The sequence below is a fragment of the Lissotriton vulgaris genome, chromosome 10 (assembly GCF_964263255.1).
Source record: "Lissotriton vulgaris chromosome 10, aLisVul1.2, whole genome shotgun sequence".
Lineage (NCBI taxonomy): Eukaryota > Metazoa > Chordata > Amphibia > Caudata > Salamandridae > Lissotriton > Lissotriton vulgaris.
Genome location: NC_141698.1, coordinates 104175899 through 104191504, shown reverse-complemented (window position 1 = coordinate 104191504; position 15606 = coordinate 104175899). Strand labels below are relative to the sequence as shown.

The window sequence follows — 15606 nt, the reverse complement described above, 5'->3', positions numbered from 1 at the left end:
ATGGAATGATGCATTAAATAAAAAATCGTGGCGTACGCATCTTATACAACGTGTCTATCAGGACTAAACTGGGTAAACATGCTGGGTGAACGGTAAGCAGTTACATATGCATAGTCGCATTAATAAAACGTACAGTGTTCTGCAGTTCATAACATAGAGCAAACTAATATCATACAGTTTGTTATAGAAAGCAGCTATATTCGATCGTTGACATGCACGCGCCCGTGACTTTTAAGGTCAATGCGCATGCGCATAAGCTTAATGCGCATGCGCATTGACCTTAAAAGTCACGGGCACTGCAAGGAATCGCCACGATTCCTTGCAAGTTAGATAAAGAGTCGATGAGCCCCCATAGTCTCGCTTGCTCGATGCGCATGCGCATCGACAGGCGAGACCTAAAAACCAAACCAAATCTTGGGGGAGGGTCAGAAACATGCATTATGTTTCCGGAGCATTGGACCATTTGATTTTATACAGCTTTTCCCACAAAACCTACACCATTTAGAAAGCAAAATAAACCCGCCACCTATGACGGTCATATAGATGGCGAGTGGTAGTTTGGCAAGGTCATGGCCACCATGAATAGAGCTTCTGAGCTCAAAAAGCAAGAAGCCAGTGTCTTTTTGGTGTTACTCTCAGTAACTAGGTGCACTTGCCCTTTGTCCAGATCTTTGTCAATGTTCATTGCAATCCCATCCATGACAGTGGAGTTTAACCCAATTTTGTGGTAACCCGCACAAGTCCTGTTTGCGGTGTGACAAAGTCATACCAGAGGATGGGTACTTCTCCGTGATGTTTGAGGAAAAATTTAGCAGTGGAAAGTTTCATCTGTTTTATGAAGAATCCCCAGTCTGGTTTAGATTAGGTAATTGTAATCCAACTAACATTGAATTTAGCTTTTTAGCTCTGGCTTGATAGCCCAGCTGTCGCCAGACGGAGTGTAATCAACCTTAAAAACAACTTGAATGAGAACTACAGAGCGTTCTGCCCACATGTTGGTAGCCTAGAGTACATGTTTTATTTGGGAAAAGATTGTGTGCTTTCACAGAAAAGAGTGCTTTCCCTCCTCGCAGCTTTGATTTTGTTTATGTATCCACCTGCCTGAACTTTCAGGGTTTCAGGGCTACACACGACATTGTAATGCTGTTAAAGTGTCTTAGGTGACTAGTTCTTGTATGTGTTGGTCATAGGCATGCCTCCTTGTAGCCCTGTTTTCTGTGCAAATGTTTTTTTTTTAATTTCTCTTATTAACCTCTTTTTTTCTTTTACACACTTTTGAGACCGACCGCAACCCCCATCTTCCTTCTTATTTTCCTTCTCTTGCTATGTTTTTTTGGTTAGTTTGTTGATTTTGTTGCTGTTCTCATAGCAACATTTGTTCTTTGTCAGACCTGTCCCTCCTGCACCACACCACCTTAAAGCTACTCTTTCTAAATGAACTTTAGCAAATGCTGTCTTTTTTATTTTATTCTTTGCTATGCCTAACACTGTGTCGGGCGTAGCAAGGTGAGGTGGTGTAAACATACCTGGACATTTCCTGTGCCTCAGAACTGTTGTGCTCACACCACATGTGGCCCGAGTAATTACCAAAGGCTGAGATTAATTCATGCATTCCATCAATCTCTTTAGGTATACTTTAGTTTGTTACCTTAAGTGGGACGGGTATGACCATGTCTGGGTGCATTGCACACTGTATTACTGGAACCAAGCTGTACCCGGCTGATGAGCCCATAACTAAGGCAAAACCGGTCCTGGGTTGCTTGTGTTCCGGTTCAGGGACTACTTGGCTTGGCAGTTTGGCCTGGAGTGTTCTGACTGGAGCAGGGTCAAGACTAAGCATAGAGCTGGGTACAAACTGAGGTAAGTTTTATACATTACTATAAGCTATTAGAGACATCACATATCGGCTAAAGTACCACTGCTGTACATTATAGGAATATTGCAAATCACAGAAGATTTATGTGACAATGTGGAGGAGCGAGGCTGCAGGCAGAGTTTCTTTATAAGGTCATTGAACTGCGGAGTAACCTCCCTAAAATTTACAGCACACGTTTATTCCCTATAACACACGGTCACACGACCACACTTCCTTCAACCTGCTTATATCCTTGGCGTTCTCTTTCATTTTATATAAATCAGATAATATACTTCGAGACATGAAGAATGAAAGCTTCATACCAGACGAGACCCCAGGCATACTAGCCCCTATCTGGCAGAAGTGGAAACCAGATATAGGCCTTCCCCTAACCCCTAAAGAAATGGTCCAGAGCATAGATATGCAAGGTCTCACGTAATGCACAATTTCAATACGTACAGCATAACATATTAAACGGAGCATATTTAACACCGATTAAACTTCACGAAATTTACCCCGCTGTGTCGCCCAACTTCCTTTCCCATCACACCCCAAAGGTGTATGTCCTCTATATGTTCGTTGGATTGCCCTATTGTCCGCTCCTTTTGGGATGAGATATGTACGGGCTTCACCCAGGCTAGAGGACACCTAGACCTCTCCCTCCTTGAAGGGTGCCTAGTAGGCTTTTATAAAAGTCAGAAGGTGGGAGGAGCGACCAGTCGCTTTATTGACCTCGACTTATTATTAGCCGGTGCACTATCACAATGCATTGGAAAGCCTCGTCACTTCCAGGAGTTTCACACTGGTAGAATATAGTGGGCCACTGGGCGAGAGGAAATACGGGGTCTGTGAAATCTCTCAATAGCAGCCACCTAGGATGCGACCCTAATAACACCACCTGACCACTGTAGCCCAGCATACATTCAACGACACACTCCTCCCTTCCTCCCCCGCATCCTGACAGTGTGCTCCACAACACACGTTCAACCCCGCTACACCCACAGGACTGTCATGAGCAGGCAGGAGGTCCTATGTCTTGATAGCCACCTGGGGACACCACCTTATTATATTTACCAAACCCTAAACTGACCCTGCACTCGAGAAGCATGTATTCTTATTTATATAACCAGTGAAGTACAATTTACATTGATCAATAAAAGCAAATATCACAAACAGAAAGACTTCCCAGACAGAAATATTAAGCAGTCATGTGTCTTGATTATAGACAATCTTGTATTAGATTTTTATTAACTGTATATTTGTAATTAATTCAATGTTTTTAACTTGCACATATTGTAGATAGTGTTTTGTAATTGCCTCTAGCCCTGAAGAAGTCCCAAGAGGGATGAAACGCGTTGGCGGGAAATCAATTGTGTGGTGGTTTTAAAAAAAAGAAAAAGGAGGTTAATTGAGTTTTAATGAAGGATTCAATACAACTATAATCAAGACACATGACTGCTTAATATTTCTAGTCTGGGAAGTCTTTCTGTTTGTGATATTTTCTTTTATTGATCAATGCAAATTGTACTACACTGGTTATATAAATAAGAATACACGCTTCTCGAGTGCAGGGTCAGTTTAGAGTTTGGTAACGGTGGACCTTTTCCGCCAGAGTGGGATGGATGCGGGTCACATCCCAAACCCAATGCAGCGAGGTTAGGAATCAATTAAACAGGCCTACTTGATAGTGATGTCTGGTGCTGGAACCTTTAAAAGCTTTGACCCTGTTTCTTTATAAGTATGTTATTATATTTACCACACAGCATAGAGTCAAACTCTTTTTTTTTTTTTTTTTTTTTTTTTTGGTGGTGCTACGGTTTGTGATTTATTATTGCTTTGAGCATAAACTAAATAATTACCCATTTACATGCACAATTTGTAAGCAATGTTTACTCTATATCACAAAAATTCCTCTAAAGGTGGGTTAAAAAGGAAGAGTGAAAGCACAATCTAGTGGGAAATTAATGGTATGAAAAAGCAGTGCAGGTAATTTGTTTAAAAAAGATATTGTTCAATGTAAGTCGGATAAAAAAAAAATATGGGGCTAAAAATGGGTAGATAAATGGAGAGCTATTGTGATATTCTTTCAATGGACTTTAGTGCGTAAAAATAAACATGTGCCTATACAGATCTCCGCACTACTCATCACTGTTCCATTGAGGAAATAAGATCAGAAGAATGCAAAGCCAATTGCGGTTTTAGATGCTTTGCTTAAGCTTCCGCTGCATTGATGCTCCGTGACCTGCCTTTCACCTTGATAGCTGGCTCTGGCACCCCAACCCGTCTGTAAATATTTATTGCAGTTGAGCAGGTGACTGGAGACGTCAGAAGTCGCCTGTGATAAGGCAATTAAAGATGGACTTTTATAGAGGGATACCAGGCTCCCATGTGTTATATTCTGCTTAGTAGTGTGTTGTGACATAGATCATCTGTAATAATAAATGTAATAGGACCCAATAGGAAAATTACTCACAGCTCCCTAAAATATGTTGTAGAGTGCTTGAATCTATCTTCTAATATATCAGTGCTTAATTTGAGCTGGTGGTTTGCGGTGCTCGGCACCGGCGATTAATTGGCAGCACAGGCACTTATGACAGTCTGCTACGTGGTGGTGCTGTTTGTCTGACTCAGAGCGAGCATAGCAGTTGTTTAAAAATTCAATATGCGTTTAAAATGACTAATACCTGCTGCCCATGCTAATCTTATAGCTTTGGGGGTCTGGAATAGTCTGAACTGTCACACTTGTAAGAGTGTAATGGGTAGTAGCTGGTTTGGTACTGTCATTGATAGTGCTAGCAGAGGCAATGGGTGGTGTAGGCTGCAGTGGCATCCTGATGAGGGCCCTGGCACCGTAATATAGTCAGCAGGGGTAGAAATTATTGTGGGAATCTTAAGGAGATGGAATAGACAAAATAATTCTCTGAAGAAGACAGAAAGCTGCTACCTGGACCCAACTCCGGAGAGGTGCAGTTAGCCTTTGCTTGCTTTTAGTCAACATTTTGCAGGAAGGGGCTTCTAGGGCCCAGCTTATTATAGGGTTAGTGATATTACAGTCCCAAAATCTCAAGTGATGCAGTTCAAAAATATTAGATTGACTGATGGAGGAGCATTAATATACCACATAAGAACATTTGGCTGCATGGGCAAGGGTGACTTTGGCAGGTTACCTTACTGAGGCTGTAGTGCTGTAGGCCAGTCAGTAGGTAGACGTTCCAGTGTTTTCAGGATGGCCTCTTGGACTTACTGCAGTGACGCATTATTGTTGTGGTGCATGTGGGTTCCTGATGCCCCACCCGCTGAATCAACCTTGTTCGTGTTTGTGTTTTTTTTTACAAGACCAGCAACCTGAATGAACTGCATGCCTAGTTATTCCCCGCTCTAATCCATACTCAAAAGGGATTTATTTCATTTCTATCCAAAATCTTAGATTTGAAGAAACAAGTGGAAAGCGCCGAACTCAAGAACCAGAGGCTCAAGGAGGTGTTTCAGAAGAAGATCCACGAGTTCCGGACGGTGTGCTACATGCTGACGGGGTACCAGATCGATATCACCACCGAGAACCAGTACCGCCTCACCTCCATGTATGCCGAGCAGAAGGACGACAGTCTGCTTTTTAAGGTACAGTCTCGACTTCCCATCGCTGCCCCCTCCCTTGAGCGCCACGTCTTCCGCGCCACCACCATCGCGTCCTCTCTGAGTCACATCAAGTAATGGCTCAGAAGCTCAACAGAGCACATTTTCCATTAGAGTGGAAAGATTAGCGATTAGTTCCTGATAAAAAGTGTTTTTCCACTTGAGTGGTTTTGCCTCAGTCTAAATGAATCGGCCTTAGTAGTTGATAGGAGGGCCATGCACACTGCCGCAATATGTATTTCTAAAAGGCAGTGTGTCTGTATTCAGTTGGAACCCCCTCCTGACCAGAGGTCACCTTCCCTCCTCTTGCCACTTAGTATGATACCTTGGATAAGATGCATGTTTTGTGTCCTTCATCCTTTTATGGTTGTCCTCATTTGCTGTTGCCGCTGCGACGGCTAAAATACGACTGCAGAGTTTGTTTCACCGCTTCATAAGGATCTTCTGTGCCGCAGCTGTGAAAGGCATGTGTGTGATGTCAAGAGGTGTACAGACAGCAAGGGTACCATTTTCTGTTCTCTTATCTGATTAACGCCAGCTTCTCCTCCCATCTTACCCCAACAAGAATCCCTCAGCCTTTGACCCTGCCACCATCAACTATATACAGTTTTTAGAAATCTTTATTGGAATGGTATTACATTGTGGTCCGTGAAAAACTACTGGTGACCTGTGTAAATTGAAGCATGATTTGGCTGTTTTTTACTAATCGATGGTTAGTTGTGGTGGTTAAAAGGTATTTAGTGAATTTAGTAAATCAGTGAAACCAGTATAAAGAAATTAGGATCAAAATCATTACCTAAGGACTGTTGTTAAAATAATTCAGAATCCAGTCATTGCTCCTGGCTACTTTTCTGCCGGTTCATATTCATTATTAACTTTCACTTAGAAGCTTTTCTTTACATACTTCAGATTTTTTGAAACGGGGAGATTTAGTTATTTTAAGAGATTAGAAACTCCTAAAGTTTGTTTCGGAAAATTGATTCCTTGAAACGTGCAGACAATAGAACAGTCATTCAGGGTGTAGAAGTATTGGTCTGTATCCATTAAATTAATTACATTGATAGACCCGAGAGCAATGATATACACCTGATACCAATCATTTGTAGTGAAAAGTTCAGGACTTGAAACAAGACAAGACTGTTGTTTTAATATCGTAAGTAGTTAATTGAGCCAATAAACGTCCATAAAATAAATATATATATATATATATATATATATATATATATATATATATATATATATATATATATATATATATTTTAAGTTATATATGAGATACAGGACCTCCTTCATTCTAAAACAAAGGTACGGAGCTGATTAGACCTCTTAGAGAATTATCGGAATCAGATTCCTGGCAGAGAACTCCGAGACTTAAACTCCTCCTCTTATACTCCCTCCCTCTTACCAGACTTAGGTTAGGTACACCGGGGTAGGCGTATTCTAGAAGCACCAGTTGAGTATTTTAGTCATCCTTTTATCGTTGTATGTATTTTATGTATTTTATGCATTTTATGCACTTTATGGCTTAGAAACCATATCATGCTTTTACAGTACTACTTTATAATACTGTTCGTATTGTATGCATTGTGCTTCATAGTAAGCTTTACTATTGTAGCAGTTCATTTTCAATGCTTGAGAAAGAAGACTGTTCAATAAATACCTTTTTATTGAAAACGCCGTCTCTCTATTCCTCTTGCACCTCTGGTGAAACTAAGCATGCACGATTGATTGAGCGAAATAGTTATCTATTGTTTCCGTGACTCTAGAGATTTGATTTCTTATTCTTGGGAAACAAAGTTGTCATGTTTTATGCGGTTGTCAGAAACTAATCCCTTCTTGTTTATTCGAGAAAGTTTCTAGTGACCTCTGAGCTAGCTGACACTCACAATTAAGTCTAATATAATCAGTAGAGACCTAGTAGACCTCAGTCCTACGTCTAAGCTACAGGATATATTATTCCAATGTACAGAGCCTATTGGGAATATGGGAACTACACTACAACTTGTTAACCAGACTTTGTTGTGTTTTCACCCCTTCGTAGAGCTCCTGCATCTCCACTAAAATTTGGCTCTAGTTGCGTCTCTGCAACAAACTCATAGCTGTTGCTTATTTATCTTATGTAATTAACCATTGGCAACGCCAATAGTTCTGACTCGTTGTAGGTGTAATGTTACTTGTATTATATATCTAGATGCAATGGCAGAAGCTGCAAAATACCAGTCGGGCGTCACACTATGCTCAGCACAGATTTTTTGCTGGAGTGTTCTTAAGCCACGCCCTTTTTACATCAGCCACGCCTCTTTGAGAGACCTCCCAGTTTTTTCATCCCACTTAAAGCCCTGAATACTCGTGATATCAATGCTGGAGTATGTATGTGTCCAAGTGAGTCTGTACCTTCATGACTGTAGGAAGCCGGCGTGTGAGGGAATCTCGCAGTCCTGTCTATGACTCTAAAAGGAACGGAAGGAATCCACGCTAATGAGTATTTTCAGACAGCTACTAATTAGCACACGGGTTGTGTGAGCATGCATAACATTGCGCTGCCATGCTTGCTGAAATCAAGTGCCTTGTTATTTCTGAGGTCATTGTTGTTTATTTTTCACCTGATGTTGCTTTTATGAAAGCCGTTCAGCGGTAATTAAAGACACAATTAAAGACACATCACGCTACCCTACTGCTATGGGTGCGACGTAAATAGCCATTTCTGAAAGAGAGCATCCCCGAATGAGTGTGTGTAGGTCCTCTCCTTGGTGCCAGATATGCAGCAGCCAATCACAGCACAGCGGAGCTCATGCATAAGTAGGTCACTGTGAATGGGCTTCTGATGCCATTAAGAAGTTGCATTACTGTACATCTGCACAAAGATTGGTGTCACTAATTAGTATAAATCAAGAAATTGGACATTATGTGCCATGGCAGCCCATCTTCATAATAACCTTCCTGATGCAAATTTGAATAGAACTAACAAAATTATACAGAACGATGCCTGGTCTGTACTGTTACAAATGTCTATCGGATTGGACAGAATTATTTAACTGTGGAGGTTTACCTTCTGGGTGAGGCCAGGCCTGCCTTCCCTGGGTTGGGCTCTGCTAGCTTCTGGCTGAACCTGCGCCTGCCTCCTCCTGGGTTGGGTTCTGCTCGCTTCTGAGTGAAGTCACGCCTGCCTTACCCTGGGTTAGGCTCTGCTCGCTACCGGGTGAGTCCGGGCCTGCATCCCCCTGGGTTGGGCTCTTTTCTCTTCTGGGTGAGTCCAGGCCTGCCCCCCCTCGGTTGTTCTCCGTTTGCCTCTGGGTGATTCTGGGCCTACTTCCCCCTGGGTTGTGCTCTGCTCGCCTCTGGGTGTTTCTACGCCTGCCTCCCCCTAGGTTAGGCTCTGCTCATTTCTGGATGACTCCGCGTCTACCTCCCCTTGGGTTGGGCTGTTCTTACTATTTTGGAGACCGCGCCTGCCTCCCCTTGGGTTGGGCTCTGTTTGCTTCTGGGTCAGTCTGCGCCTGCCTTCCACTGTGTTGGGCTCTGTTTTCTTCTGTGTCAGTCCATGCCTGCCTCCCCCGGGGTTGAGCTTTGCTCGCTGCTGGGAGAGTCTATGCCTGCCTCCCCCTGGGTTGGGCTGTGCTTGCTTCTATATGAGTTCAGGCCTGCCGCCCTCTAGATTGGGCTCTGCTCGTTCCTGGGTCAGTCCGTGCCCACCTCTTTCTGGATTTGGCTCTGCTTGCTTCTGGGTGAACCCACGCCTGCCTCCCCCTGCGTCAGGCACCACTCGCCTCCTGGGTAAACCAACGCTTGCCTCCCCCTGGGTTGGCTCTGCATTCTGCTGGGTGAGTCTGTGCCTGCCTCCCCCTGGGTTGGCTCTGCTTTCTACTCGGTAAGTCTGCGCCTGCCTCCTCTTGGGTTGAGACCTGCTCACTTCTGAGGGTCCACGCCTGCTTCCCCCTGGGTTGGGCTGTGCTCACTTCTGGGTGAGTCCGGGCCTGCCTCTCCATAGGTTGGGCTCTGCTTACTTCTAGGCTCTCGTGCCTGCCTCCTCTGTGTTGATCTCTGCTTACTTCTGGGCAAACCTGCGCCTGCCTCCTCCTGGGTTGGGCTCTGCTCGCTTCTAAGTGAAGCCACGTCTGCCTCCCCCTGGGTTAGGCTCTGCTCGCTACCGGGTGAGTCCGGGCCTGCTTCCCCCTTGGTTGGGCTCTGCTCGCTACTGAATGAGTCTGCGCCTGCCTCATCCTGTGGAGAAGTGTGGCTCAATGATTAGAGCGTCAGACCCTGATGCAAAGGTCTAGCCCGGGACCAGGGTTCAATTCCCCGCCTCGGCGGGTCTTGGGCTCAAAAATTCCACGGACCTGATCATTCTCGCCTCAGTGCCTATTCCAATCATGGAGTCCCACTCTGCAACTCTGGATAATAGCTTGCTTAATCTCCACAACGGCCCCCACAACGCTAAGGATGCCTGGCCTCCACCTCGGGGGTGCCCAGGAGTGGACGCCTCACAGGGAAAGCCAGGATGGGTTCCACAGCGGTATTCGTACAAGCGCCTTGAGACCCTTGCAGGTGAGTACTGCTCTATACAAGTATCAATTTACAATTTACATATCCTGGGTTGAGCTTTGCTTGCTGCTGGGTGAGTCTGCGTCTACCTCCCCCTGGATTGGGCTCTGCCCGCTACTGGGTGAGTCTGTGTCTGCCTCCCCCTGGGTTGGGCTCTGCTTTGTATGCTTCTCGGTCATTCCGCGCCTGCCTTCCCTGGGTTGGTCTGTTACTGCTACTGGGTGAGTCTGCGCCATCCTCCCCTGGGTTGGGCTCTGCTCTCTTCTGGGTGAGTCTGTGCCTGCCTCCCACTGGGTTGGGATTTGTTCGCTTCTGGGTCAGTACGCGCCTTCCTCCCCCTGTGTTGGGCTCTGCCCGCTACTGGGTGAGTCTGCGCCTGCCTCCCCCTGATTTGGGCTCTGCTCGCTTCTGGGTCAGTCCGTGCCTGCCTTCCCCCTTGGTTGGGCTGTGCTCACTACTGTGTGAGTACGCCCCTTCTTCCCCCTGGTTTAGGCTCTGCTCGCTTCTGGGTGAGTCCATGACTGCCTCCCCGTGGGTTAGGCGCTGCTCCCTTCTGGGTGTGTCTGCACCTACTTCCCCCTGTTTTGGGCTCTGTATGCTTCTGGAAGAATCCGCTCCAGCCTCCCTTTGTGTTAGGCTCTGTTTGCTTCTGGATCAGTCGGCGCCTGCCCCCGCCAACCCCCCCCCCCCCCCCCCCACCCCACCTGGGTTGAGCTTTGCTCGCTGCTGGGTGAGTCTGCGTCTGCCTGCCCCTGGGTTGAGCATTGATTTCTGCTGGGTGATTCTGTGCCGCTCTCCCGTTGGGTTGGACTCTGCCCGCTACTGGGTGAGTTCGCGCTTGCCTTCCCCTGAGTTGGGCTGTCCTTGCTACTTGGTGAGTCCCAGCCTGCCTCTCCAGGGTTGGGCTCTGCTCGCTTCTGGGTGAACCTGCACATGCTTCCCCCTGGGTTGGGCGCTCTGCACTTCTGGGTGAGTCCAGGCCTGCCTTCCCCTGGTTTGGGTTCTGCTTGCTTCTGGGTGAGCCTGCGCCTGCTTCCCTCTGGGTCGGGCTCTGCCCTCTTCTGGGTGAAGCTTTGCCTGCCTTCCCCTGGGTTGGGCTCTACTTGCTACTGGGTGAGTCCTCTTCTTCCTCTCCCTGGGTGGCACTCTGCTCACTTCTGGATGAGTCAGCTCCTGATGGATCTTCCTGGGCGGGATGGGAGGGAGGAGCCGACACTTGCACCTGAATAGGGCTGTAGCTGTCCCCCACACAAAGGGCTGCATACCCCCATGTAGTGAGTCTAGAGCCAGGGCAGCGACCTTAGGTATTTCAAAGGACTCTCTTTGAAGTCTCCCCCACTTCAAAGGCACAACTGGGTGTAAGTACTGGACCCCTAAAACCACCAACTCAGTCTACTCTGGACCTGAGGACACACTGCCAAGAATAAAGACTGCTGTGCTGCTAAAAGGACTGACACCCAGATGGACCCTGCTGGATATGCTAGACTCCTCCTATGCTGTGTCTGCCCCGCTGCCTGCTACACGTTGTCTGGTGGTGAGAAGTTCTAGACCTGAATCTCTCCATCCCCAGAACCAAATGACTCCAAGGGCTTGCTGGCTTGCCCTCTGTTCTGAAGACTCAGGGATATCAAAGACGTCATTCAAGCCTGCTGCTTCCTCTGGACTCTGCCACCTGTGAGCTCTGCCCTGCCAATTGGTGCCAATACAGTCCAGGCCTCTTAGATGGTTTTTCTGGCTGCTTTTGCAAAAATCTATGCATCTCCTGCTTTGCGCCGGTTGGAACTGACACATTCGCCTTTGATGCAGACACATCGTCACTTTGAGGACTCACCAGCATCGACCACTCGGATCAACGACATTGCATTGCCTTCACTGCCCGGAGCTTGATGATGATGCGGACCCTGACTCGGAACTGCTGCACCAACTACAATCCTTCGGATTGACAACGACCCATCACCTTCTCCAATCCTCGCAGCCCATCCTCAACGTCAACGTTTTTCTTCATGAACATCATGTTGAAGCAGGGCCTACATGGTTTCTGTGTCCAACCCGTGCTCCATCCAATTGGCTTGACTTTTCAGATTTGACCCAGTCCAGCGCAACCAGATAACCGTGGTTGGTGTTTTTTTGACTCTAAGCACAGTGTTTTCATATATTCTTTAAACAAGCATTTGCAATGCAATTGGTCTCGCATTTGCGAGAGTTTAGGCTACTGGCATTGTAAATGACAATGCTTTTTATTTATCTATTTTAAAAACCAACAAATACATTAAAAAGTGATTATCATTTACAATGCCAATAGACCAAACTCTCGCAAATGCGAGACCTATTGCATTGCAAATACTTATTTAAATTTACCATAGTAGGGCGGGACAGCCAAACAAAAATGGAGTAACTATTACAAATAAGCACTACTCAAAATTGTAAAATATGCTGTACACGGTGCAATGTTAAGCACCCAGACGGAGCTAAAACATTAAGGTTATTTGCAATTATCAGTTGCGAGGGCTACCTGTTGAAAATAAGCAAAAGGAAAAGGCATTGGTAACACAATGTGTTTGAAAAATATCACTCCTAGGCAATCTAAAATTCCAGACTCAAGATAGATAATGAAACAAGACAGTATGCAATATATGAAAAATTAACGGGCAATAAGTACAAAGTATATTCAATTTTTAATATATAAATATTTTTAATTCCCATATTGGAAATTACATAATACATTAGTCTTTCTATATATATACACTTGGGTACTCTATTTGTGAACAATCTTAAAAAAAAATCATTAAAAATATAGCAATTTAGTTTCCAAACAAACATTAAAAAAGTGGCAATATAGTCTAAAAATTGAGACTATATTGCCACTTTTTTAATGTTTGTTTGGAAACAAATTGAAACTAAATTGATATATTTTTAATGTTTGTTTCACAAATAGAGTACCCAAGTGTGTATATGTATATAGAAAGACTAATGTATTATGTAATTTCCAATATGGGAATTTAAAAAAATTAAAAAAATTAATTGAATATACTTTGTACTTGTTGCCCGTTAAGTTTTCATGTATTGCATACTGTCTTGTTTCATTTTCTATCTTGAGTCTGGTATTTTAGATTGCCTAGGAGTGATATTTTTCAAAACAGTTTATCCCTGTCCTAGGAATCATACTATCCATGGTTCAGGGGGTCCCTGTTTTTCTCAATTATTGGTAACGCAATGACCATAGGTACCCAAATATTACCCATTACCATTAAAAGAAAAAATATGGGAAAACAATAAAAGTGTAGTAAGTGTAGAGCTGGTTGCAGGTTCGAGCTAAAGAACATGCCTATGCGTTTCAGGTTAGAAAACAGGGTATAAAACATAAACTCTGACGGCCACCAATAGGAAGAGTTTAATTTTTCACACCCGTTGTATTTTACTTAATATTACCCCTGGCATAGATACCATTATGTCATCTTGTGTTGCACTGGAGGTTCAGTGGTGGTAACAGCTTGTTGTGTAATCGGGCGGCTTTCTATAGAGGACAGAAGCAGTAGGTGTAAGTAGCTGTTGGTGATTTATAGTAATGTCTGAATATGTAATGTCTACAAAGACCCTGCAAGGGTATTTTTCAGACGGTGTACTGTACAGTTCCCTCTCTTATCCCACGTGGTAAGGAAGAGTACCGCACATTGCTACCACCCCTCATATTAAAAAAAGAAGTAACCAATGATCCTTAAGTTCTCATATAGAAATTAAACCACCACTTTGATGTTAGCGGATGTCCGGTTCCAACACCAATATTAGCTACACAGTTGCATTTTGAGACGGGCGCTCATATGGCTAGCAGAATTAGGGGTGGCAGCTTGAGGGAAAGTCTTGTTTCAGGGTGTTTCCCTAGGCAGTCGGGGATAGGGGAACTGGAGACCTCCCGGCGGATTGGGTCGGGGAGGTGGCAGGGCCTCCAGCCCGCAGCGGGAAAGGAGATGAACGACTTATGAAGCAGATGGGGAGCCGACGACGGGCGAAGAGACTGCGTTTAGGAAGTAGTCGTGGGGGGATTTGATGGGTGACGAGGAGCCAAAGCATTTGCCCACCTCCCCACCTCCGACACAGCACATAGTCTGACTCTTGGAAGGCCGAATTCTTGCCAACATAGAGTTCCACCGGTCTACAAATCACGCAGCCTAAGTTACCTTATTTGCGCAATTGTGTCCGAGTAATGTTCATGCCTCTTGGCTACAATTTTCCAGAATGCGCTCGTCAAACTACTGATTTGCTGAGAAGAGCCGCCATCTTGAAGTAACGCGGTTCCATCCATTTCACAAAGTGAACATCGTGAAGCAAAAAATAGAAATGCGTGCAGCTGCCACACAGATCAAGCGTGGTGTGCCGCTGCATAACAAAGTATAGTTTAAATTAGAAAATGAAATGGTGAGTCGCACAATAAGAATTGCACGTGGCTACCATAGTGCGTCATGCCAGTATGCTTGAAAAAATTGTGTTGTGCCTCAATAACAAAACTAAAGACAAGCTGACATGGACGGTAACTCAAAGCACGCGATGGGCGTATTCACAGGAACACACACGCTGACATGCATTTCTTACGTACTGAGCATGTGTGCTGTCGAGCGCGCGGCAGTGTCCGGGGCTCCCGTGAGCTGAGGGGGCCCTGCATGTTTCTGCACCAGTGACCGGGTGAAGAGGCCCCCTTGCCACAAGGAGACCAGCCGGGGAGCAGCGCAGAGTCCCCTCAAGAGCCGGTAAGTGGGGCATGCTGTAAGTGTGGAGCGCGTGGGAGCATTACAAAAATGCTATTGCAGGAGGTTGACGTGCCTCGGAAGAGGGACAGGAGATGTGCACAGTGCGTGGCTGTACGTGCGTGTGCACCTGCTCAAATCGCCAAAAGCTCTGCGCGTGCCCATCTCCTGTCCCACTACCGAGGCAAGTCCACAACAATAAGCCTCGCTGGCAACAGCGCTTTGCGCTGCGTACGCCAGGCTCGACCTAAAACGCATAGCTCCGGTTATACTTATGGAATTTTTGATGTTTTGGTCATTAAATTCAGCTCTATTTTTCTAGTATGGTGTAGATTATTTTTGTATGGTATTTTCACTGTTTTACTTAAGTGTTAGACAAATACTTTACACTTTGCCGTTTAAGCCTGCTCTGTGCCAAGCTATCAGCGGGTGAGCCCAGATTAATTTAGGGTGTGTATCTGACTTACCCTGACTAGTGTGGTGGTCTCTACTGGGACAAGGTGCATACCTCTGTCAACTAGAGACCCAATTTCTAACAAAAGTCAAAAGTTTTAGTCAATAGGATTACTCCATGCTCCTGTATGTTATTGATATGTGCTGGGCCAATTATGAATCAGAGAGATTTTCCCTCCCCTGTGGAGTCCCCCAGGGGTCAGCACTGTCTCCAACGTTATTCAACATTTATGTTACACCCCTGGCTGAACTGACTAGGGGGCATGGTTTCTCATTGATATCATACGCCAATGACACTCACATTGTCATCTCCATCTCCTCAAGTGGCGAAACAATGGCAGGGAGATTTCATGGCTGTCTGAAACAGATCATGGAATGGATGCA

The 15606-nt window shown here is 45.3% G+C and overlaps 1 protein-coding gene across 2 annotated transcripts in view; it reads left to right on the top strand.

Annotated features, from left to right (window-relative positions):
• Positions 1 to 15606, top strand: part of MAD1L1 (mitotic arrest deficient 1 like 1) — a 2106297-nt gene that overhangs the window by 1607831 nt on the left and 482860 nt on the right. For both annotated transcript variants that reach the window (XM_086940612.1, XM_086940613.1), the window contains exon 17: positions 5283 to 5473. In XM_086940612.1, the coding sequence (XP_086796738.1) occupies positions 5283 to 5473 (191 nt within the window). The remainder of the gene's footprint in view (positions 1 to 5282; positions 5474 to 15606) is intronic.